This window comes from Falco biarmicus, chromosome 11 (assembly GCF_023638135.1).
Source record: "Falco biarmicus isolate bFalBia1 chromosome 11, bFalBia1.pri, whole genome shotgun sequence".
Classification (NCBI taxonomy): Eukaryota; Metazoa; Chordata; class Aves; order Falconiformes; family Falconidae; genus Falco; species Falco biarmicus.
Genome location: NC_079298.1, coordinates 6,905,101 through 6,930,800, shown reverse-complemented (window position 1 = coordinate 6,930,800; position 25,700 = coordinate 6,905,101). Strand labels below are relative to the sequence as shown.

General features: G+C 40.1%; 1 protein-coding gene across 20 annotated transcripts in view; it reads left to right on the top strand.

Annotated features, from left to right (window-relative positions):
- Positions 1-25,700, top strand: part of FGGY (FGGY carbohydrate kinase domain containing) — a 325,624-nt gene that overhangs the window by 247,687 nt on the left and 52,237 nt on the right. For all 20 annotated transcript variants that reach the window (XR_008824735.1, XM_056356585.1, XM_056356584.1 and 17 more), the window contains 2 exons: positions 1,652-1,780; positions 6,708-6,811. Coding sequence is in view for 19 of the 20 variants with exons in the window: in XM_056356585.1 (XP_056212560.1) it covers positions 1,652-1,780; positions 6,708-6,811 (233 nt within the window). In the remaining variant the exon portion in view is untranslated. The remainder of the gene's footprint in view (positions 1-1,651; positions 1,781-6,707; positions 6,812-25,700) is intronic.

The window sequence follows — 25,700 nt, the reverse complement described above, 5'->3', positions numbered from 1 at the left end:
TAGTGGCATCACTTCCTTATTTATGAGCTAGATGGTGAGGTATGGTTACTGCCCCCAATATTTGAATATAAACCCAAAGTCAAGTGTGCAAGTTTTGGCTATACATGTTTTAAATTTCCAGTATGAGATTCAGCCTAGCGTTACAAAGGTGGTGGTGTGGCTGCCAATAGAATAGAAACTCTGGAGAAACGAACACCAAGAAGGGGTGCATGCAGTCCATATGCGTACACTGCATCCGTCAGGAGGCGGGCACCTTCCTTACACTGTATCACTTAGAGAAGACAAAGAGCTAAGTGATGGGTAAAACTGAAGACCCATTTTCCGCATGTGAATTTAATATCATAACCTTCTTTGCATCGAGCAGTAAGGTAGTATGACTATAGTTCTAGCAGATTATGCTCATGGGCATTAGTATATTCCTGTTATTTTATGATACGCTATTCCTCTTAACCTCTGTTGTGGAGGATGTTATATTATACTTCCTTTCTGCACATCAGAACGTGCTTTAGGTGTAACTTTCTCGATAGAATGGACTGTGGAAATAGGCTTGTGTTATTTTAAAAAGGAGGTTTGTCAACTCTGCCCAGAAGATTTGTTGAATTTAGTAAACACTACAGATATTTACTAAAGGCCGTGGTATTGGCAGGGAGGTATGTGGGAGCTCCCACTGTGCCTTTCACTGCCTCTCACCCACCAAATCTTTAGCTAAAGAGGGAAGTGTAGCAGTTCCAGGAGCTGTCAGTCTCACTGCCTCGGCTGTGATTATACTCAGCAGCCAGAGAGGGGGGTGTCCTTAAATTCTGAAAGTTTAATGAATCTAGATTTTTTTCTTCTAAGCTCTGAGCAGTTTCTATCACCATGATTTAATTACTGAAACAATCTCTTTTCACAAGGCAAAACTTAACGTGCATTACGGTAGCAGAGACAGAGGCAGGTGGGACTTGCCACCAGGCTCCCTGGTGACAGGACTGAGAGGGAGGGGTTGCGTTGCTTGAGTTTGGGGGGATCATAATGTTCTTCATACATCATAAGGCCACTGAAGGCTCAAAAAGGGATTATTTAAGTCTGTGAGGAAATACAGCTGCAATAGGAGGAATCTGCTGCTTAAGCCAGTTTCTTTTTCAGAGTTTCTGTTACTATAACACATTATTCCTAGTAGAGACTGCTGGAAAGGATGGAAATGGGGAGAAAAAATTGGCCCCTGCCTTGTGCAACAGGTGCAGTTTTCATCTGTGAGCATGGGCTGAGCTGAATCTCGTTCAGATGCACAGGAGGATGGCTGCAGGCAGCCTACACAGCAACCACCACAGGACCTTGGGATTGCTGCAGAAGTATTTCATATCTCTTGGAAAGATGCCAAGCAGGATTTAATTGCTTGTGGTGAAATCTTTCTCTGTGGCTAGATAGGACATTGAGTCCTTTTGAACTTTTAAATTGCTGTGGGACAGCCTGATCTAGCATGTTTGTATTTAATATACAGACAGATAATGAAAGATACTTCTTAATCAGATAGAGTTCTTTGATGCACTTTTTTGTTTTATATATTCCACACTAACTTGAGGGAGAGGAAGGGAGTTCTTGTAATAACATACACATTTGTTTTTCTGTTTAGTAAATTGACAGGTGTTTGGTTTTTCTTGTGTCTGCCCAGGAAACCACGTCTTGTCTCCTGGAGAGTCTGTTGGAAAAGGCCTAACGCCAGAAGCAGCAAAAGATCTCGGTCTCCCTGAAGGGATCGCAGTAGCAGCATCTCTCATCGATGCACATGCTGGAGGACTAGGTACTCAGTAATATATTTACTATTCTTTGAAACAGGAATATATTGAATTAATTGTAGAAAGCCATTTTTCTCACAGCCTATTTCATATCCAGCAATTTGCTCTGATGCTATTCTTATGAAGTAGCATAACTAAAATTAAAAAAAAATCACAATAACTGCTAATATTGAATATCTGTTTATAGAAATGGTCTTCACTGTTCATTTCTTCTCAGCTGGATTTCCAAATTGTTTATTAATTTCTGCTAGTTCTACACTTTGCATTCCTGTACAGAAATGCTGTTGTACTAGCGTGCTGGTGTGCTGAGCGTTTGCATCTTCCGTAGCTCAAAACTTTGGGAATAGGGAAGAAAAAAAAATTTATATTCTAAGGGAGAAGTCTCACCTCTGAGGCTTGTTCATAGTTAGTTTTCCTTCTTAGTTTTAGAAGTGGTTCATGCTTTGTTTAAATAATGCAACAGAGACTTTTTTGCATACATTCATGCTAGCACAATGTGGGATATATACCAAAACCACTGATTTTGGTCTAGGAGGTTAGAGTATGTAAATAATGTGTATCTAAATGAGCAAATAAGAGTAGAGAGGGAACTGGCCACTGCACAGCATTCCCCTTCTGTCATTTTGAACTTTTTATGCGTAACTGGAGTGGGAGGCTTGATGCTTAGCTATGCTTTTTTTTTTTCCAGCACAATATTCTGATGTGCCCAGATTCAACTAAATTGAAATATATTTGGTGAGGCTCCACGACTTCATTTTCATACTGTGCTGTTCAGCCTTATCTAAATAGTGTCAATAACAGAGTGATTCAATGTAACTTTTTCAGCAGTAGATTGAGGTTTTTTAGGTTTGATGATTCAGAAAAAAGTCTTGCCTCAGAAAGTTTCTGTGTTATTGAAACAGCACTGTTCAATGGAAATCTGTTGCTCGTCAGAGGATTTTTCTCTAGATCTAAATGAAACATGATTAGCTTCTAAAGTACAAGTTTTGTTTCAAATGTTTTTGTGATGTTTTAAATCTCATCTGTTCTTTTAGAAGTTGTGGCCTGGCACTCTCAAAATGTTTAACTTCTTTTACTTTGCTTCTGACAACTATTTCTGATGAGGTTGAGTAATCATACAGGTTGCTTTTCTTATTACCTCAGAAGGATTAGATACAGATATAGATGCAAAATGAGGACTGAGTTTTAGTGTCATAGTTGAACATGTGTTGACTCCCCTCTATTGCGACTTAAAAATCTGTTTGCGTCAATTAGTATCCTAATTGCATAAAAATGTGTTTACGACTATGTGCCCTGGCAGTTTTGTGTTCTTGAAAAGGATGTATTAATAAGCTGACCTGAAATAATGAACTTGCTGAAAAACGGGATTGTCACAGAGCACATGAAAATGATGGTGAAGGGTCCTCATTTAATTGGCATCATTATGTGAGTACTGGATTCAGAGCACAAAAAGTTTACCCGGTAAATTTCATGTGCTGAATTCAATGAATTGAATTTAAAGAAGAATGGAAAGCAGCTATCTGTTCATTTGCTATAGACTTCTGTAAAGAAGCTTTAACATTAGAAATACATAGCTAGTGGCATCCAGCAGAGTAAGACTTCAGTGGATAGAGACGGTCTGCTTATGGTAGTCCTGTTTATCAGAATATGTTTTCCCAGATGGCATCATAAACACTAGCAGACTACTGAAATCTTGGCTGGGAGAGAAAAAACCTATAGGTTGTTAGAGAGGGAGAGACACATTACAGAGGGAAGAGTGTCCATAATGCAGTGGGAGAACCTGCACGCTAATCACACGACAACTGAGTAGAGTCTAGGAAAAGAGGAAGATTTAAGATGAAACTCATCCTTCTTGAATCTGGGAAGGGTAACAGGTGGTGAAACTAGTAGAAAAGACAATAAAAAAGAAAAGATTTAAATAGAAAAAGAGGACGGCAGGAGCAAAAGGAGAGCTGGAGAGTGCAAATATATATAAAGAGACTGAATAGTGAGGCTATTCTTCATGGCTCTCCTTCATAGCTGTTAATAACAAGAACCTGACTCTTTTTCAAGTCTAATTCAGCCTACATTGTGTAGAGTACTGCTGGAATACAGAATACAGAGCTGGAAATCCTGGAGGAAAACAGAAAAGCAAAAGGAGAACACAGATAATAGAACTAGGAAGTGAAACTGTCTTCTGATTAAAAGATACTAAGGATGGCAGTGAATGAATCTTTTAGTAATGATAAAAGGGGGACAAAAGAAAAGAAAATAGAGATAAGATCTTTGAAACTGAATTAAAATGTGAAAATACTGGAAATAAATAGCTCTAGTAGTTGATGTAAAATTTTTGTTTTGAAAAGGGTACATCATGATGTATGTTTTAGTGCTTACCCTTTGGTGATCTGCATTGAAATACTGAGGTTTACATTTTTTTTTTAAGGTTATGACTTGTATATTAGTAGGCATTAGGTTAGGATGTCCTTGTTCTTATTCTTGAAGACATTCTGCTGGTTGTTTTAAAAAGAGTTTGTAACAGCACAGTAATGAAAAGGACTCTTTCATATCCTGCAGGCTAAACCAAAATGACATGATGGACATCTTGTTTTCAGTGTTAATAACTTTTGATGCACTGTATGGATCTGCTTTTGGCTGGCTATAAAGTATGTTTTTGTTGGACAGGTTCCTGAAGTTTATGAAAGCTTCAAAGTTTTGAATAAAATAAGTTAAAGGTAAAGAATTATTTAATGTGTGTCTGTGGAGGTCATCTATGACTCCTGAATCACTCCATCTGATACCTATTAAGGAAAAATAGAAATCTAAAAGCTGAGTAATTATGCCTTACATTTTGACCTACTGTACCAATTTAAAAGAGCCTACAGGTAGAAACGTGAGTATGGGAGACCAGTCTTTTGGGACTGGCCTCTTAAAAATAATGTTTTCATTGCACCTTTTAAAAAGACATCAGTATTATTTCAGCAAAAGTAGTTAATTTGTTGGACAGTATCTAAAATACTTTGTCACTATGGAAGGGATCCAAAAGTACACACGCTAAGCATTGCCTGCTTTTCTAAAATCTCTCCTACAGTTTGTGTGGTATACAGACTTCTTGTTCTCAGTCTCTCTTAAGAATCTTCAACAGATTTTGCGTCTGCCTCAGAGTCTGAAAAAATCCAACTAAGTTAAAGGTGAAAGTGACTTATAACAGCATTGTTATTTTTAGTGAATAAAATATCTAAGCTTTCGTTGTTATGAGAGTGTTCCAGAAGTATTTGGTGTGTGACTTCAATTAATCACAAATAGGAAGACTCTAGCAACTCTAAACTAGTAAAGCCACTGAAAAAATCCCACTGATTTCAAAAAGGCCCAGAATGCATGTTTTGCAGAATGTGTTTTCTTAGTGATTAGAAAATATCTAAACATGAGGATCTTCAATTTTGTTTTGTTTATGAAAATACATTTGCAACAATTGCTGCCAATTCAGTTTAATAGACCTGTTCCCTCTGAAGTGTGAGCAACATTTTTAACTCCTTTAAGAAACTTCAACACAGCGTTGCCTAGCACAGGAAATTGCCTTTAAGACTACCCTATGCAAAATTCTTAATCTGAACTCATGCATGTCTGTGTTTGAGCACTGAAAAATGAAACATAAAAGGTAGAAGCCATACCTTTAGCTTTCAGTTGCTCCTTACAAGTAAAGTCTGTGTATGACAGCTATGCTGCTACATAGTTATGAGCCAGCTAGGATAAAGCAAGGACAAATTTTTGAAGGCTGTAAGATTTTAGACCTTAATTTTCTGATTATCTAGCTAACTTCCAACCACGATAATACCATGAAAACCATGGCAATCGTGGTGAGACAAACCTCAACAGACCAATTTGATAACATAATCTTGCAGTGGTGACCTAAACAAGAAGGTGTCAATGAAATGTAGCATACTGACCAGCAATAGCACTTGGCATCTTTCACAATGTCCAGCAAATGCTTTCATGATCCTTCTACAGTGAGGAGAAAGATTTTCTTTTTTTCTAGCAGGATTGGCAAACTTGTCATCAGACTGCACATTGCATATACAGATGCAACGCATGGTCTGGTGACCGGCTTGCCAGTTGAAAAGTAGTCATCCAGAAAAAAAAATAAGACAAACAAAAGACTATTACTTGTTGGGCTGCTGCATTTTGCTGGGTGCAGGGCAATGTGATGCAGGAATGCAGCCTAGGAGAGGGCAGGATTTCCACGTTAGCCTCCCCTTAAGTGAACTAGGCAGGATGTGATGTGCGCTGAAGCTTGGCTGTAGGTCTTCCCCACTCTGTAAACAAGCTCTTGGCATCTCCTGGGTCTGTGGTTCTGCTGCACGCAGAGTGCTTGCTGAGTTTGTCCTACATCCTGCCCTGTCCTGCACGCAGAAGCTCCTTAGAGCCGAGCACAGTTCCTCTAAGGGAAGGAGTAATCTGCCTTTACATGGTTCCATCTGACATGGACAGAACAGCAGCCACAGTTAAGACAACAGAACTGGCAGCTTTCCGATCTCCTGCCAAGTTACCCTTTTCTCCAGCTCATCCCCTGACAAAACACATCATACAGTGTATGCATGATAAACTGTGAACAAATAAACACATCTGCAGTCTACTGTACTGCCTTTCACAGCAGGGCAGTCTTTTATTCTGCATGTTAGTGTACTACCTGAGAGAGTAAAGGTCAGATTATTGTCAAAATAACATTTATTGATTATGGCGATAAACATGAACATAGGAGAAATCATCTTGTGTCCTTATGTATCTGGTATAAAACTACATTTTAATCTGATTTGATAAAATAACTTTGTTTATTGACTAAGTTGACTTTTTCAGTTTGTAGCAGCAGTGTGATAGTCAGCAATGTGCGGAAGAGCTCTGTTTTGTGAGGGTTGGCTTGCTCTTTTGTAAAATAGATTTTTAATTTTATTTTAATAGGAGTAATTGGAGCAGATGTGAAAGGACATAACCTGCCATGTGAGAACCAGCCAATTACATCCCGAGTTGCTATGATCTGTGGAACATCGTCATGCCACATGGGGGTACGCTGTATGCGTAGTTCTGATTTGTACGGAATATATTAACTGACGTTTTTGAAGGGAAAAATGACCTTTGTCCTTTTCACCCTTTTCCTTGAATTTTTTTCTGGTAACTCTATCTTTACCTTTGGATATTAATTATATATTACCATGCATTTGGTATTAAGCAAGAACTTTAATAGTAGTAGAAATCAATACTGAAAAATGACATGGAAAGTAAAACCCACGATGCTAGAGTGGCTTAAAGAGCAGCCTGAAATGTGAGCCAAAGACTCTAAGCTTGACTTATCCATGACAAGCCTGTCACTAATGTGTTGCAGAATAGGGTCTTTGGAGAAGGAGTGCATGTCTTCAGTCACAGTCCTTCTCCCCCACCTCTTCACTTAATCAATATAAATCCTTCTACTGCTGAAAGTTGCCATGATGTATAGAATTATGATAAGTATCGTGACTAAAAAGAAAGAAAAGCCCCAATAAGCAATTTTCACTTTGCTAATTTTTCTCAGTGAATTAATACAAAAGCTTTTTCTGAGATTGCAATTAAAATTTAGTGTCTGCTTTTGAAATTTATACCTTTTTAAAATGTATGAGTCTGAAAGCATTCCATTTAGATAAGTACCCTTTTCTGCCACATTTTTTATTTAAAACTCATTTTGGTCTTAAATTTAGACTGATTACAACTTGGATTTTTCCAAAATGAGCAAATGGCAATGAGAGTGCTAGAGGTGTCGGAGAGAGAGAATGCTAGAAGTGTTCATGGAAAGAGCTCCAGCAGAGAAAAAGAAAGGAAGCTGATAATCAAATGTCAGGCTTAACAGTAAGTTACGTTGTCTTCGTAGTAACAGCAGGAATACATGGTGATCTTGAGCATGAATAAATAGTGATCTTGTCACATGGATTGTAGTTCAGCAAAGCATTTTAGCACATGATTGAATTTAAAGATGTGAGTAATCCCAGTATTGTGAAGAAGAGCATTTCACAAAAGCGTAAATCCTGTAGGCCAATTGGAATATATTTGGATTTCTTCCTAAACAAGAGTTTCAAACCTCAAACTCCATCACTCTTAGCTTACTCTGTCTCTGAAAAATTACACTGGTATCTCTTTGTCTATCACTAGGCAGGTAGGGCACCCTGCAAATACCAACTCTTGGGGAAGAAGTCACCCTTCAAGCCTGCCACTACTTTTATTATTTCCAGTTTTTTTGATGGAGGTTTCTGCCCTTTCAGAAGCAGCGGTTTCTGTGAACTCTTCCTAACCTGTTTCGTTTAGCTGAGTTAGTTTAAATCGTTAAAATGAGTTGGTTAATAGACATAATACTGGACCAAAATGAGCCGAGGAGCTTGCAGACAGTTTCCCCAGAAGGTCTAAGGGCAATGTTGAGCAGCTGGAAATGGGCCAGCTGGCTCTAACTTATTCCTTTAGTATAACTAGCCCTGGAGGAGGAGATGTGTTGGTTATTTATTAATTTTTAGTATTATGCATATTGATAAGTTCTCATGTAGACCCAGTTCACAACTATAGTTGTTTTGCTTCCCAGCTAGAGGATGGCATATCGGTATAAACACTTTCACAGGATTTTTCATGTGCATACTCCATGACCATGACAGATGTGTGTCCATTAAATATGCTAATGTAACAAAAGTGACATGATAAAGTCCACGTTGATGTTAATCAATGTTCTGTTCGGTCATTAAAACAACCCCAAAGTCATACGCAGACTGCACCCCGTAGACGAGGTAGAACCTTTTAAAGCTCTGAATCACTTGAGTTCAGACTCAGGAATAGATGCTTGTGCAGTTTTTGGCTAGTTTTAAGTAGGTTCTTATTTAAATGTAACTACTCAGCATTTTATAATTGTTTCCTTAACTGCCTTCCTTCACTCATCTGCTCAGAGGTATAACAATTCTAGCCAACAGACAATAAGCAAATTCTAAACTGCTCTGGATTTAATCTGTGAAAGGACTTTGGTTTACTCTTCTTTTATCTATTACCTGCATATACTGCATGAAATGAATGCAGAGCACACAGAGCAGTTGTATTTGTGTTTTAATGAGACCTATATGCAGCTGCATTTGGCTGAAATTAGCTGTTCCTTTTTTTAATTAGGGCTATAAAATGAAAGTATATTATACTTGTGTTTTGATAGAAATATATATTTTCTCTCTCCGTGTGCACCAAGGGACCCTCAGGGCTACAGAGATTAATCATCAAGTTTAATTTAATGCAGTGGGAGAGAGACCTGTGTGGTCAGGCGGGCATTAAAAAGTGCCTTTGATCTGCCTCAGGTGCACTGAGCCCCAGTGAGCCAGCAACAATAATACCTTTGTGAGATGATCAGAGACGAGAGAGGGAGAAAATGGCCTGTGTGGAAACTCAAGGCCGTCCTTTGTTGTGGTTCTGGCAAACGAAAGAGCCAACTGTCAGGAGAAATTCAGAAAACAGAAAGCAGGGTGAAAGTACAGTTGGATTTCTTTCAAGGGATCGTAACAGGAAACTGTTCAAAATCATCTGCTGTGCCTCCCCCCCCCCCCCCCCTCTCTGGGGGAGAGCAGGGGTACTACCGTTGGGGGGGTGTTGGTACAGTATTTCCATTCTCTAGACCAAATACTCCATGAGTCACAGAAGCAGGTATTGCTTGAACACAGCATTAACTTTAAGAGAAACTGCTCCATGACCCAGTTTTCATTACCTCAAGGACTCTAGAGATCTTGAACAAAAGACTTTGCTAATCATGCCTTTGATATTTTAGAAAGTACAAATGTGGAACCTAATTTTACCCATGGCTATAATAGTTTAATTTGTGGTAGAACTACCATTTTTAAGTGAGGATACACTTCTGGAATTAACCACTGACAGTTTGGGGTAATCAGACACACACAAAGTATTTTGTGTTTCTGTTGAGATACTTGAATAGCTCATGAAAGAAGCAAAAGGCATGTTTTAATTAGGTTACTGATCCAAGTCCAGGTCTGCGCTGGTAGTTGTTGAAAGTCACTGCCACCTCAGGGCTCATCCATTATCCATGAGGGAAAAGAAAAGAAAAGATGGTTTTCTGAATATTTTTGGACAGTTATTCATTTTACATGATTCTTTGCTGCCTCCTTTGCTCTAGCATAAGTCATCGACAGAATTTGCATTTGGAATGGCAAATAAGCTGCCCTTTCACTTCTGAGGGATTGTCCCTTAGCTTAGGGCTGGGATTCTTTGGCTGCAGGTTTGACCTGACTCTGCAGCACAGGTTTTCCTTTCAAGTGACGGATACTCAGTGGATGACTTTTCTGAGTGGGCTGCTGTATGTCATCATGCTTTCCAGGCAGTGCCTCTAAGCTCTAGCACCCACATGTAGATTTTAAACTTTTAGGAGACTTTCCTTGTGTAGCCATGGCGACTACACAAAATGTGTGAGTAGTTTTTCACGGTAAAATAGCAGCAGGTTTGAGGCACTGAAATAGGCGCTTGCATCTTAGTCCTAACTAGTATCTTGCACGGGTCTAACAGACATGCCCTAACCTCTGGGAATAAGGTCACTGGTTTCCCTAAAGGCCTGTCTTCCTGCCAGTGTCTTACGGGTTTTATGGAATATTTTAAAGGTTTAAAAAATGCTTTGTTTTCTTCTGAAAGCTTTATGTGATCAGGGGGATTTCAGGTACAGATTACCTTGTATTATGTTGTCCCAGTCTTGAACACAAGCATGATTGCCCTTTTGCAGATATTTAAAACCACCAAGGATTTAGTTAACTCTCGGGTGCCAGTTAAGAAACAGGAAAAAAGTTATATGAACAAGCAACGTGACAGGGGACTTGGGCACAGAAATTTCCTATTCCTTGCAGCAAGTAATCTACCAGTACTGCTGCTTCTTCCTGGTTTTAAACTAAAATGTGTAGATTTAGACTAGATAGAAGGAAGACATTTTTTACAATGAGGGTGGTGAAACACTGGCACACGTTGCTGAGAGGTGGTGGATGCCCCAGCCCTGGAACATTCAAGGCCAGGCTGGACGGGGCTCTGAGCAACCTGATCTAGTTGAACATGTCCCTGCTCACTGCAGGGGGTTGGACTAGATGCCTTTAAAGGTCCCTTCCAACCTAAACCATTCTGTGGTTCTAGCCTATAAATCTTGCAGTTTTCCCTACCTGATACCAGCATAGCACTCTTCTTGCGGGCACTAAATTCACATAACAATGAGAAGGTTTTTTTCCTTAAAGTAAAATGTTTCGTTAGACTGTAAGGTTTGGGTAAACTTATGTGACACCTAACTGACTGTGACCGGTCTGAGACTGGTTTTTGGTAGTTAGAGGTTGTGAAAAGACTTTAAAGTAATTTAAAAAGGTAAGCAAAAATAAATGGTAGTTCTGGAATGGGAATACTGAGAGTGCTGAGGGTTATGGAGTCACTAGGAGGGCACTGCCTCATCGCCAAGACTGGGCCTTTTATGGAGGACAAGGAACACATGCGTGCAGAGCTGCAAGATTCAAAAATAATGAAGCCCATTGTGAGGGAGAGCAGGGATCTTCTTTTGCAACACCCCATCTTCTCTTTTGTTGTCTGCAGTATGGGGTCCTGGCTAGTCTTGTGTGCGTACAGGGTATGTGCTATTTATACACATTGAACAAAGTAGGAGAGATCCACATAAATTAGCTTTGTCTGTAAAACACATAGAAATTCTCATTTCTGCCTATATTGTGGTGAATTAGGCTCACAGAGATCAGTGTTCTGCTTTGCACTTGTCCCAGCACAGTTGTTCCATTATGAAAATACTTGTCATTCTTGCTCTAACACCTTTTTGGATTCACAGCTGAAGGAAGTAGCCAGAGCTGCTTCTAATGGGAACATTGTCTGGCCTGATTTCAGCTTACTGAGGCAGGGGGGTCTGAATTTGCTGGCATTTTGAGTCCCAAATATACAAGGTATGTGTTCCTTCCTATCCAGAGGCTCTGATACTTTTTCCCTGTCTCTGTTTGGCGATGTGCTCTCTGTGCTTTTTCAGTCGTCCCTTCTTTATCAGCTCTCTGTGCTCAAAACTTCTTTTTTGGGATGGTCAGGGAACCTTTCCACGTTTAGATACAGTCTCTTCTTTTTTATCTGTTTTTGTTACTTCTGTGACTCATGTCACTGGGAACTGACTCACCTAGCTTGGTGTGCAATTCTTTTTTCCCCAAGTGATAATGTGTATGTGGTTTGAAGCTTGTAATTTAGTAATTTTTTTTAATTGGAGGGGCACAAGTAGTTTATCTTCTGTCTTTTCACATTTACTAGATGATCTAAAAGACAGAGCCTGTGCAACTGCACGAACAGTAAAATGGGCAGATCGTTTTGCTGTCCCAGTATTTGCTACGGATTATTTCAGGAAGAGTATCCCGTACTCTCTTTTACCAAGCCTGACTAGTCTTTGCCTGTTTTCTGCTACAGGAACTTCAGCCCAATTTGTTTATTCTAAATTTGTTCATTTGATTCTCGTGATGACTGGCAAACACAATAGAGCTTCTTTGCTCCACAATATCCGCCCAAGCTGCCAGCTTTGTTCACACAAATAGAGTGTAAAGCACGTTTCCACCCCCAAAGCATGCACAGTACGTGTCCTTTGCAGTACATCCTGGAGTGGAGGCTGCAGAGACATGCTGGCTCAAAGTGTTCTCATAGCCTGATCTCTGTAATCTCGGTGGGAGCCAGACCAGCAAGTGGATTCAGTGTATTTTGGCTCCAATAGGAGAATCTCCTCTTCAGAACATGCCGCATTGTTAAAGCAGCAGACTTTTGAGTAATTACTACACAGGGACTCCTCAGCTGCTTGAAAGCATCTGTGATGAGGGGGAAACTTGCAGGGACTAAATAGGCTGGTACTTGCTTTGCCAGCTATATTTAATCTAGTGGGATGGCACTAAGCAATGTGTTTTTGGAGAGTGAGTTGGAGGACTGCGTGCAGCACTTCAGCCTCGCACTCTTCAGTCACTGCTGCACATGCATCCCTGACGTGAAGCGTGCAGTCTCCGAGGGGACAGGGCCAGAAACCCAGGGCAACACGCCTGAGTGCCAGCTGGCTGTGACCCAGGGTTTAGCAAAGGCAGCAATTTGTCCTTCTCCTGACCAGGGGAAAGGGGCTGAGTTTTGGTGGGTCAGGCGAGTGGGGAGAAGCAGGGGGAATGCAGTAGGAAAAAAAAATAAAAACAAAAGCAAACCTATTGAAGCTAGGGCAGCCTAGGGAAGTTTTTGAAATGATCTGTGCGAGTTTTATGAAATTGATAAGTGCCTGCCCTCGTGCTTTTTTCATATTCTTCTCTTCTGTAAGGCCTGTTCTGCACATGAGTCACAGAGCTAGTGTCTTTCAAATGGGAGAAATAAATTAGTATCGCAGGAACCGCTCCCTTGCTCTGTCCTCATTCAGTTCAGATCTACTGGCTTATATATTGCATTTGGCAGCAGTCACAGTGCTGACTTCCCAGCTAATGAAGACCTTTTACATTTGGGGAGGGCTGCATGAAATGAAAACCACATTTACTTCACAACTGTTGTTACAGGTTGCCCGTCCTTAGTGTACGCAGATTTAGTGTTCTGAGGAAAAGGTCACAGAGCCTATTTAGGTGCCTTTTCAGCCTATGGCCTTAGAAGGGTTATATATCCATGAACTGCCACCTTCTTCTACTTGTCCCTCAAAGAAGTCCTCCACACCCTTTTCTTTTAATGAGACTGTCTCATTCCATGTTCTAGCATCCTTGGTTTGAAAAAGAAACAAACAAAACTGTAATATCCCCTTTGCTGGCATTAATTTGACATTGTATGCTTTGCTTGCTTTGTTTTGTTTTTAAAAGGCGAGAAGTAAAATATTTCTGCTAGCAGGGTATATAAAAGATTGTTGCTTTTCTGACCTCCTTATTATATTAATAAAAGCTAGGAAGACTTCAGTAGTGGTGGAAGATCATGTGCAGGCAGCCTCCAAAACCCAAAGCACTTACTTGCAGAACTAGTAAACCACAAAGCTTAAGATCTTGAAATGTAAATAGGAAGTTGGAGAGTTTACTTTAGAGCCAGCAGTGGTGAGTCTGTATAATGTTTATTTCTGCTTGCCTCCCAGCCTTTCCTAAAGCTTGGCAGAGATGAAAGGGAGGCTTTCTCAGTAAATGAGTTATTAAAAGTTTTTGTTATGAGTAAGATTCCTTTGTTCCTGGCCTGACATAATTCAAAGCTCAGGTATGCCTCGGTGACTGGGAGAATGGGACATGCCTATTTAGTGTGTGCCTGTCAGAGACATCCAAGTTTTGCACCCTGTTGCGGTGCCGGTAATCAGCCTGTGCAGGGGAATGTAGCTGAAAGCAATGCAATCTCTCTTGTATATAACCTAGATAATGCTTGGTAACATTTCCAGAAAATGGTACATTCAACTCTCCTTCCCTTTTGTAAGCAGATCATTTGAGTTCAAAGACTCAAAGAACAGATGTGGACGGGGTGAATGCTTTAAAAATATTCTGCTTGGAGACTATACGAAGGCTCATGTTCTAGAGACGTCTCACTGACATCAGTGAAAACACTTGCTTTGAAAATTCCAACAGGCGCAGTGCTTTCCATACTGTGGTTAACTGCAGCTGCTCTGTGTGACACACAGCTACGTATTAGGGTGTCAGACTTACAATACTAAGCCTTTCTGCAGTGTCTTCTCTTTGGTGGTCTTGGGGTTCTTTGCAACAGTGAATGAATGGGGTAGGAGAGCAGGAACTGTTATCCCAGTTTTATTAGGTGGGAGACCGAGGCACTTCATAGTTTAATAGGTTTTTAATTGTTATGTCTTCGCTTTTACAAGCTGCACCTATTCAGTGCCTTGGGAGCATATGACATTGGAGTTGAAAATTTTGCCTTGTACGTTGCAAAGTTCTGTGTTCTGAAATGACAGCATTGACATGCTATAGACAATAGTATATTGCACTACATGATAAACAGTGTGTAAACCAGAGATCTGTTTTCTTCCTTCCTTGGATTTTCCATTCTTTTTGACGCAATCACAATGGATATATAGGCTTATGTTGGGCTTCTTCCAGGTCTGACTGCTAATCAGGCTCCTTTCCTGTTCCTCACTCCTTTTCCAACCTTTTGCCTTAGAAGAGTGAGCAAGAGAGAATGAGCTTCTTATGTACTTAGGTTGACACTAGTTAAGATTTACCTGGTCTGGCTGCTGGAAATACTGGGCTGCCTAATTTGGGCCTCTCTACGTTGAGCGATGTGGCACTGAGGGTTACCCGTTAGTAGGTCCAGCTCTAGAGGCTTGCACCTTGCACCTTGATTTCCTAACCCTAACAATTGTATATTTTAATAGAGTTTGGGCAATTTTGTTTCTTCTGTTGTAGGCAGGAGGTTGTATTCTGGATGCTGTAGCTAGGAAAATTATAAAATTGTCTTTGTTCAGTGACGTTTGGATAGCATAGCATCACTCCATTGCAGGGGACAGGATAAAGCAACTTAATTTTGATCAGTTCTTTAAGTATCATCATTCTCATTTTTGTTCACACAAGTCCAGCAGCAGCAGCAGCTCTTGCATTACACGAGAAGATCTTTGTCTTTCCTCTTCTAGATTATTCAAACTTACGATATCAGATTTGACAGGTACAACACTCTCGTCAACGCTGCAAACTAACCAATTCTGATTGCTCCTCTCTAGACTCAGAAGAAGTATTAGCCTGAAGCCCACAGTCGTGAGCTAATCCAAGTGTCTTCCTGGAGTGTTCTGTTCTGAAAAGAGCTGGATGGGGGATTTCTCTCAGATCACAAGCATATTTATTTATAATGAACAGCCTTTCCAGCTCCCTTGTTTATCTTATTCTTGTGAGTAGGCATGAATTTATTAAACACCCTGTTTATTCTGTGTGTCTAGATCTCATGGTGAACAAAAAGGACTCCTTTTTGTGCTCCTTGTCTTACAAGAACTGAACTGTAAAAGAATAATCAAAATACAAGTGAAATGAGGTATGATAAGGGATGTCCTTGGTCGTCAGTTGTGTTGTCTCTGGGCCCTGAAAAATTAAATAGAATTTTCAAAAGAATACAATTATTGCATGAAAAACAATGTAATACTTTTCTGTTGCTTTTAAAATTTTGGAGTTAACCGTATTTGCAATGAGTAGTGTGGAATTTGGGGTCAAAATCCTAGGTTTTGTTTACTGTTTCTGGTTTGCCGTATGATTCTGTCAGATTGTTGCCTTTCCTTACTTTACCCACTTGTAATATGAGCATGAAACTGAAGTTGTGCAGACAGAGGTCTTTCTAATGAACAGTGTGATATGTGAGTGCTGGGTGTTAAAAGGGCTCCATGGTCCAAGGTGGTATATATGCAATGGTATTTCTAATTACCTTTTTATTTTTTCTACCAGCAACCCCCAGTCAGGCAAAATTCATCAGTATTTGGGCAGTAGGCTTCTGACTAAGGCTTTTTTCCTCCATTTCCAATTTTATTCAGCCTCTCATGAATCAGTAGTTTTTCTAAGTTTCCTGTTGCTGCTGCAGCTGTGGGTGGGGGAAGATCTTAGAATGGGCAAGTTTTATTAGAGAGAAAGTAAATCTCTTCTCATATAATCATTCTGGAAGCAAAACGAGGAGAAGCATTAGCTGCTGCTTTTCTCCCAGTGTCAGCCGGGAATCACAGTTTATGCTGAGTTCATTGTTTGTAACTGTGGGTGAAGGCCTGAGGTCCTCTCTCAGTGTTTACTTTGTCCTTGGGAGTTTGTCTCAGTAAGTAAGGGCTGAATAAACACCAAGTAAGGTTCTCAGGATTTACCCATTTAGTTATTCAAACGTTTAAAAATATGTTTAAAATAGTGTGTGATAGCATATCCCATGTAATGTAAATCTGCTTCCAGTAACTCAGCGGTATTGCAGAAGACTTTACCTTTAAGTATGATACTGTTGTTGGTAGTGGCCTTCACTAATATAGAAGGAATACTGACGTAATGGTGAAAAAGGAAAATGAATCTCAAAAATGAACTGTATCATGCAACAAATAAATAAGAAGGGCCTTAAGGCATGTGGGAAGGGCATCCAGAGTCAATAAATACACCAGACCTCATTTGAAAAGATTTCAGTTTTCCTTGATACTTCCCATTAATTGCAGTAAGAATGCAGGTTGTTTTGAAGAATAATTCTGCCCCATAAATAGTGAGGTTAGGAATAATACCTACATGCAAAACCCCCTTGAGTTTCCTGTTTAAATGCCACATCTGAGATTTCTTTCCCACCCTTGACTTGAATTTCTATCACATCAGCTACTATGCTCCAGGTCCTTCAGGACTGGCAGCATCTGAAGGATGATGAGTTGACTGGACTGGGGTTATCAGGACTTGATCTACTTAGCATGCATGTCAGAGGGAACTATGAAAATACTTTTTGAGAGAAGACAAGGATCTTACAATACAGTCTCCAGGAAGGGGTATGAGATAGGATAGCTCATATTTTCCTACAATTCACAATTTTGCCATCAGCTCGTTGGGAGAAGGTCAGTGCTGGAAACCCCTTAGGGAGGCCCTCAGTTCCTGTACTGGCCCACCGTGTCACACTGACGTCTTAGCCCCAGTGACAAGGGCTGGGCCTGTCTTGGACTACATGGAGTTTGGCTGGGAGGCTTGGTGGGCTTTTCTTAAGTATCATTTGGAGGGTGGAGTTGGTTTTGTACCTGGTCAGTGAGGTGCAGCATCCACCATTATTTGTGACACAGATGTTCCATACGCACAGTTCCTAACCTTTACGGTTGGGATGAGGTCTCACTAGTCTCCTAAAATAAGAATGCTGCAAGTGGCGTCTGAGGCGTGTTTGTTTAGGAACCAGAACTGAAGTTGAAGGGCTGTGAGCTAAAGGAATGATTATTAGACACTTAAAAACCTCCAGTGATCTCGTAAAAGACTTACACTAATCTACTAGTAAGCATTACAGTAAATTTCTTTTCCAATGCACAAACGGAGCTTTTTAGTGAGAGGTTGTTCATGAAAAATGCGTTTTGTTTGCAGTCAGGCACTCACTTTTGAAGACTTGACCCCTTCTGTTGGTTGGAAGTAAGAACAGAAATTTGCTGGAACCTCAACTCACTGGAGGCTGGCAGGATATTTTGGGGAAGAATTATTGTGTGTTTACCCTGTTCCTACGCCCTTCCCATCTGTTACTGGCCACTGTTAACACAGGTTAGTGGGCCGTATAGAGCTTTGATTTGACTTTTTGATTTTCATTGTTTTTAAACATTGAGAAGAGTTAGTTCATATTGTGATGATTTTTCAGGAATTTAATTTAGCACAGCAGCAAACTGTAGTGTTATAAAGTGCGTGTTTAAAGTGGCCTGCAGTTAGCTATCTGTGCTGGAAAATTTATAATCTTCCCATAAACTGGCATTTTGTGACAGTGAGTATCTATCATTGGAAGAGAAGTAAAAATAAATGGGTGGTATAAATTGTTCAAGCTCATCTGAGGCCCTGTATCCCCAGTGAGCTATTGTTATGAGAGGCACAGAAGTAACTGCTGTGAGTCATGGAGCAGCATTGCTTTGGAAGGGTACGTAATAGCATTTCAGCAGAGGACACAAGTAGAAGCTGTGTTGTAACCAGACAACCTTTCAATCCATTTATCAAAATACTTGTAGTTTCCATTTCAAGGAAGGCGACACAGTAAATATGAGAAAAAAAAGAAAAAAAAAAAAAAAGGTTAATCTGTATATCTGTGTCCAGACATTTCACTAAATAAAACAAGAAAATAAATCAATGCAGAACTGCTAGTGCCCAAGTGCTTAGCAAAAAGCTTCTGAATCCATCATGAAATGTGGGTGCTTTGGTGGTGTTTTTTTTGTTTTAGATCTTGAAATCAATTTAACAGATTAAAGGTATTTTTTTACTAATTTATGTAAGAAACCTTGAACTTTGGGAATACAAAGAAAAGGATGATCTGTTACTTCATGCCTGTTGTATACTTTCTCAAGCTGAAACATAAAATATGCTTTGTGCTAATGGATACTGGTAAAAGGCAGAAGTAATGTATGTGAACTTTCAAGCTTGGAGCAGTCAAAATTCATCTAGTTTAAAGGTTTTGTTTCAAAGCTGGGCATTTGGTCAGGGTCCCTGATAAGGCATTTAAAGTTCTTGCATCTCTGATTTAGGCAGAGGGAAACAGTGGACATTGAATGAGTCTGGAATGATTACCCATTAATTCATTCTTGTTTTACTTCAGAGGTGAAACTCTCAGGTTGTCCCAGGCTTAGTTCCACTTTTGCTTCCTGGAATAAACAGAAGAGGTTAACCTCACACCCAAGGAATAAAATCTTGCAGAGGTGCAGATTTTCTGTTGAGGACACCAGTATTGTTTTTCTGTGTCTGGGGAGAGCAAACCCAGGGATAGTTCTAGAGGCAGATGTTATGCTTAGACTTCTTCCTGCTCCCGTTGTGATCTCCTGGAGACCTGTCTCATATATAACTCTGAATGACTTAACTGTTAATCTGAAACTGCTCTCTAGATGCTCCTTGTACTGATACAGAAGCTGTCTGATCCACTTGCTCCAGCCCCTCTCTGGAGACCGTTCTCAGTTCTTGAGTCCAGTGTCTCAACCATCTGACAGTTCTTCAGAAACTTTCTACAAAGAAAACAGCATCATTCTACAAATAAAACAAGTGCATCTACCCCTCTAACACCTTTTAGTTTATGATGCCTTTTTAGAAGACCATCTGCTGGGTCTCAAGCAGCCTCCCCAGGCCATTGGTCTCAGGATTATTTTTCTACCATCTTGGTCTTTATGTCTGTTGCTCAGTTGGAAGGATAGATCTTACTGCTCAGATTTTCTGTTCATTGGTTTCAGTTTTACCTGAACAGTGTTCAGGACTTGCCTCTATAACAGGAGTCTCAGGATCCAACTTCCAATATAGTAGAGCTATCTAACCGCAAGCTGCCATTCTCCTCCATCACACGTGAGGTTAGTGACCCTAATTTGTATAGATGGCTTGGAGTTTTTTAGCGTTTCATGGGTGGATTACCCACATGAAGGCAAACGTGACAGTCTGCTGCTCACAGTGGGTCAGTAAAGTCATCGCTCAGTGGTCAGAAGACTGCTGGCAGAAGTTTGCCACTCTCAGTGGATCTCATGGAAGGTTGAGAAGTTTGTGTCTTTTCCAGAACACTGATTTTTATACTTCCCCCCTCTAATTGTTTGTCTCACAAAGTGCCTACAGGTAGCGTGGTAGGGTGATTACTTAATGGTCCTGATACGGGTACTGTTAAGACATGCTCCTTTTCTAGCTTGTGCTTTTAAGTGACCACTTTCCAAACATTCATGTCCGATTACAGGTCCAATCTTTTGTAAACAGCAGACAAATTTCAGCAAACAATTGAAACATGACTTGAGGAACACATTGTTCAGACGCGGCCCTCTCCATCTTCTGTGGCTGGAGTGCTCCTGGGTGAAAGGTAGGATGAGGTGGCTGAGAGACGCATCGCATCTCCTAGCACTTCATTGCACCTTTTTTCCATGGTGCATCATCTGCTTTTGAACGGTGGGTCATGGGTCATGTGTTTGTGGTATCTCTAATCCTCCTCCCAGCTCCTTTATTATGGCATAGAGAGAAAGAATGAGAATATAGGTTGTAGGCTGTCTCTTATGCTTTTATCAAAAAGTACATGGAGGTACAGGCTCCGCATGTACAGCTAGGAGATTTGTTTGGATGGGAGGGAGCTACAAAGACATTACTGGGAGCCTTGTGAGAGTTTGGTGGCTAAGTATCATAGGTTGTTGGGATTTCAGTACCGTTTATGGACTGGAGCACCCACCCTGGTTTTATTCTGTCCTTATGAGCAGGTTAGGTGGGAAGGTTTATGGCAGCCCTAAATGCAGTGAGACTCGAATTTTGTGCAGTTGAGTTTCCTCGCCCTGATGAGGTAGGCAATAATAGTGAAAATAAGATACGTAGTCACTCGATTTGATTTAATCATGCTTGAAATTTTCATATCTCTCTCTCTGTCTGTCTCTCTCATTTTACTGCCATCTTTTCCTGGCTGAAAAGGAGATTGATTTTTTTTTTTTGGCAAAGAAATGATATGTTATTAACATTTTCACCATTTTAAAATAGATAATGGTAAGGCAAACAAATTGAAGAGCTTTTTGCTTCCAATATAATTTTCTTGTTTTCTGGTTTTATATTCTGCTTTTGATTTTGTAGTTTTGAGTGCAAAGAGAGGAAGTCAAAAGTTTACAGTAGGAGAGATGGCTACCATTCTTGCACTGTATTTTCCCCTCAGGAAAATGGCAGGATTTTATAATGTGAAAAATACTATTCTATTTAAAACAAATCTCAGTCGTCCAGCTTTGCTGGCTAATGTTTGAAGGCTGATATCATTGCAAGCTTCTTTCATAAGATTAGTATTTAAAAAAAAAAAGAATTTTAGAATCCTTTTGTATGGTCAAGTAATAAGAGTAGAGGCAGACTGAGAAATTAACTGAGTAATCTGTAATGTGTATTTGCACAATGTCAGCAACTCTGCAGTAGGACTCCTGGCCCTGGTTTCCTGTGGAATGTGCGAGGTCCCTGGGATCTGTCACACGATACACCACAAAAAGATGATGAGTAGAGGTGGTTTTGCCAGGCAACTGACCTCCTAGTTTTGCCCATAATAATTTATTCATGTGGCTGTACCCTAAGACATACTAATACTGTACATACAATTGGCTCAAAACTGATGCAGCATATTGGAAAAAAAACATTAAATACCCACAGTCAGCTCAGATGAAGAGGCTGGACCTGGCTGCTATCTAACAACGGGCCACCGTGTAGAGGGGTCTGTTGCTCTGTTAAGGAGTGAGGTGAGTTAGGTAAGCCCCACAGCATCCATTGTCAGAGGCTTTTCTCAGAAATGGAACTTCAAACTGGCTTCTGGTGGCAGACCTCCAGAAAAGTTACTTATATGAGTGCAGCTTGTGACCTCCTGCATTCCCTGCTCTTGGCAAGGGCCTGATAGATTGCATTTTAAAAGGTAAAGTAAAATACAGCTGAGTAAAACAGGGGTGTGTTTTATTTTTTTCAAAATTTGATTTTTTTTTGTTGTTGTTGTCGTCAGTTTTAAGCAACATTTTAATTGATGTGTTTAACTGTTTTAAGAACCAGGATCCTCTGGGTGATGGAGGAAACCACCAAATACTGCCTTACAGTTTCTGCTGGTGGCTTAGTTTAAAGCAGTAAATGTTTGAGTATGTGGTCATCCCCCTTAGTGAAGAGTATGTCTAGTAAAGTTACACCCAGTTCTCAGTTTTTGAAGCGTGCCTAAGGAGCTAGTGTGCTGTTCTCGGAGACAAAGCACTGACTGCAGAAGCTGTCTTCAAGAGCTCTCTTGTTCCATACTGTTAGGAAATGAAGAACATGAACATGAAGAAGCAGGTGGATTTCCTCCTTCTTCTTCTTCTTTTCTTCTTCTTCTTCTGTATCTAAGTATCTGCTGTCCCTTCTTTGAAGAGGTGTCTCTCACCTGTATGGACATTTGTTAGCATTCTTATAGACACAAAAAACCTAGGGCCAACATTCTTCCTGAGGGTAGGTGCCCAAGTCCGTGTTGGGGAGCTAAACAGCTGGCTCCACGTCCTGAGTTCTTGAGCCAGGAATCAATGGGAAATGTGGGTCTTCGGCTTTTTTGAAAGTCAGAGTAATTATTTAAGTGTCTAAATCCAAGTGTTAGCCTAGATCTTCAGGCAGTAAAAGTCAACATATCTCCATGGAAGCTGATGGTTAATATGCTGGTTTGTACAAGTTCAGGCTTTGGCTCCCAAGGCTCGAAGCACTGATCCAGGCTACTTTCTCTTTATACCCGTAAATATAAATTAAATACAAGTTGAATAACTAATGTTATTGTGATTCAACATATTCTTTCATTAAAAATCATAAGATTTAAAGAATTTTCAAATACCTTTCCTTATTTAGCCTTGAATAAAAATCTTACAGTGGAAATGTTTAATAATCTCAGTGAAGTTTTCCTCTAATTAATTCTTGTTTGATATAAAGCCAGGTTGTGCAGTAAATAGTCCCATTGCATAACTCACCTGAAATATTTTTGGAGATGAGGCAATCAAGTTGCCATGGGAGTGTGATTTCTTTGCTGGGCATTAATCACATACCTTGTTTGGCCTGTAGTTTGTAGACGAGTTAATGTTTTATGGAGAATTTAGAAAATTAGTTCTGCATGCATGTCATTCACATTTTGCTGCTCCTCTCCTAAGGGTTACTAATTGGATTAAGAGGTTACAGTAGTCCCTAAGAATTCATCTGTGTCTCCTAGTTGTAAGTTATACTGGGTGTTTTGTCCAAAAAATAACTGAAGCAGAGATTGAACTGGAATACGAGCTCTAAATCATCATCAGAAATTTCAGAGCCCAGTCTGCATTTTGGTGTGTACTCTCTGTATGTTTCTAATTCTGATACATTTTAATTAACGGTGGTGGTGTGGTTCTGATTGGTTTGGGTTTTGTCATACAAGTTTGCCGTAATTACCAAGTGCAGAATAAGCAGCAAAATCAAAAAGCTCTTTCTGTTAATGTTGTCATACAGCTCCTGTGTGGGTCTGCTGCACTTGCACCCTTGCTAAGCTGCCGGACTGAAATGTTCTGGACCTGTGTTCTTAATATTATGGTGGTGTCTAATAAGTATCATTGTCTTCTCTCTCAACCTCTTAATTACGTTTTCCGGGTGTAAACTCTCCTCTGAGACCCCTCAGGGCAATTGCCTCCAGCCCTGAGAGCTGAGTAGGCACATACACCTCTGCCAGAGCTCCAGTCCTGCAAGCAGTCACCTTTACACTTACCTCCCATGAGACTAAAGGCACTGAGGGGACACAAATGACATAAAAACATGTCTTTACTATAGCCTACAGAAAAGAAACCAGCTTGGGCAAAAAAATAATACTGAATACATGTTTCTATTTCAACTTTCCTACTACAGACACCCTTCGATTCTCTTGTGTAATTTTTTTTTGTTTGTTTGGATGATAGCTGCCTTTCTGTCTGTCTCTTTCAATCCTGCCTGGCTCCACAGTCAGAAATCTTATCTTGCAGTATTTTATACTGCAAAAATATTGCCTGATGTCTTTGATTTTTTTAATGTTTTTTTTTTATTTTTTGTGCAACCTTGATAGACATAGTTGGACAATTTTGTCTTGCTTTGATTCATTCTGTTGCTATTCTCATAACTAAATGGGAGTCTCTAAGGTTTAGTAACTTCCCAGGTCTCTGGGTTTGGTAAACCTGTGACACGGCTTTGGCAACAAATGATGGAGTGCATATTCTGCAAGGCATTTATGGAAGTAAGTTCATCACATAAACCAGAATTCTTCAACTGTATGTAAACAGATTACCAAAATCATCCGTGGACGGATTGTTCAGGCAGAATCCCAAAGTCCACGTTCTGAATCTATGTTGTTGTCATTCACATAACTTCCATGCTTCCAGGGGAATAAAGTTAGCTCTGTGCAAAAACTTCTGTGGCCTAGTCGTCATTGCAGAGCAACTCTGTCACTGTGGATGGGCCAAGGGATGCCAACCTGTCACATGTAAGAGAGCTATGTGACTTGCCACCACAAGCTATGCAGCTACATAACAAACCAATGATGGCCAGGGGATGTAAGCTTAAAATATAATCAAATAAATTACTGGTGGTATATGACCTGTAGGAGTTGGAATATTAATAATTTTTAATTTCCTTTATGTTCTGAAGTAGATTTCTTGTGTTCCAAGACCTCATTTTCTTACCTATATTCTACATCAGGCTAAAGCTTGAATGCTGTTTGGTGTTTAATGTGTTATTACTGCTAAAACCAAATGTATTTTAAGAAATCTACTGTACTTACCGTAAGTTTAACCTAGAGAATTGCCTCCAGAGTTATGGAGAAGCTTAGTTTTCGACCCATTTAGTGCTTAAGAAATAATGCCAGGGTGGCAATTTTAGAGCATTAAAAAAAAAAAAGAAAAAAAAAATCACTGAAAATACAATTGCATGCCCTAACTCTGCCCAGTAAATATGTATGTGCCACCAGAAAGTGCTGTTATTAAATCACACGTTCAGTAGCTATTACTATGACCTATGTTTGAACCAGAAGCCTAGAAATGAAACATTCTTGGGTTTCCCTTTGAATTCTCTTCTTTTTTTATTAATCTCTTTCATTCTTTGTCAGAGAGTTGTGGTAGAATAGCAATATAAGGCCCATCTGTCAGCAGAAGCAAAATGATACAGTTTTCTTAATACAGGATTTTATGCATCAGTGTAAAACCCCTGCATTGAATGAATGTCAGTATTCTCAGTCCACAGTCAGAAACTCCGAAAGTTAAGTCAGCAGACAAGTTAATGAAAGTATTTGACTTGTCAATGATCAAAGTCCAGAACTGTAAAGAGCATTTATTAGCTGGTGACTGATACGGTGCTTTTCCTTGTTTCTTTTCCTACTCTCCACTAATATCTTAGATCTTTTTTCATACCTGCCTTAGCCTAACAAAAGCAGCTGTTATTCTGAATTTCTGGCTATAGAAGCTGGTAAGTGAGGTGATTTTCAAACAGATTTTCTGACCTAGCTTCTCATTACTAAATGGTTACTCTAAAAATGTTGTGACCATAGGTTGTTTTGTTTTGTTTTGTTTTCATGTTTTAATTTTGTTTTCATGTAAGGCTGAGAGAGCTGCGCCTGTTCAGCCTGGAGAAGACTGAGAGGGGACCTTATCAATGTCCACAAACACCTTCAGGGCGAGTGCCAAGAGGACGGGGCCAGGCTCTGTTCAGTGGCGCCCAGCGACAGGGCAAGGGGCAACGGGCACGAACACACACAAGAAGTTCCACCTGAATATGAGGAAGAACTTCTTTACTTTGAGGGTGACCGAGCACTGGAGCGGGCTGCCCAGAGGGGCTGTGGGGTCTCCTTCTC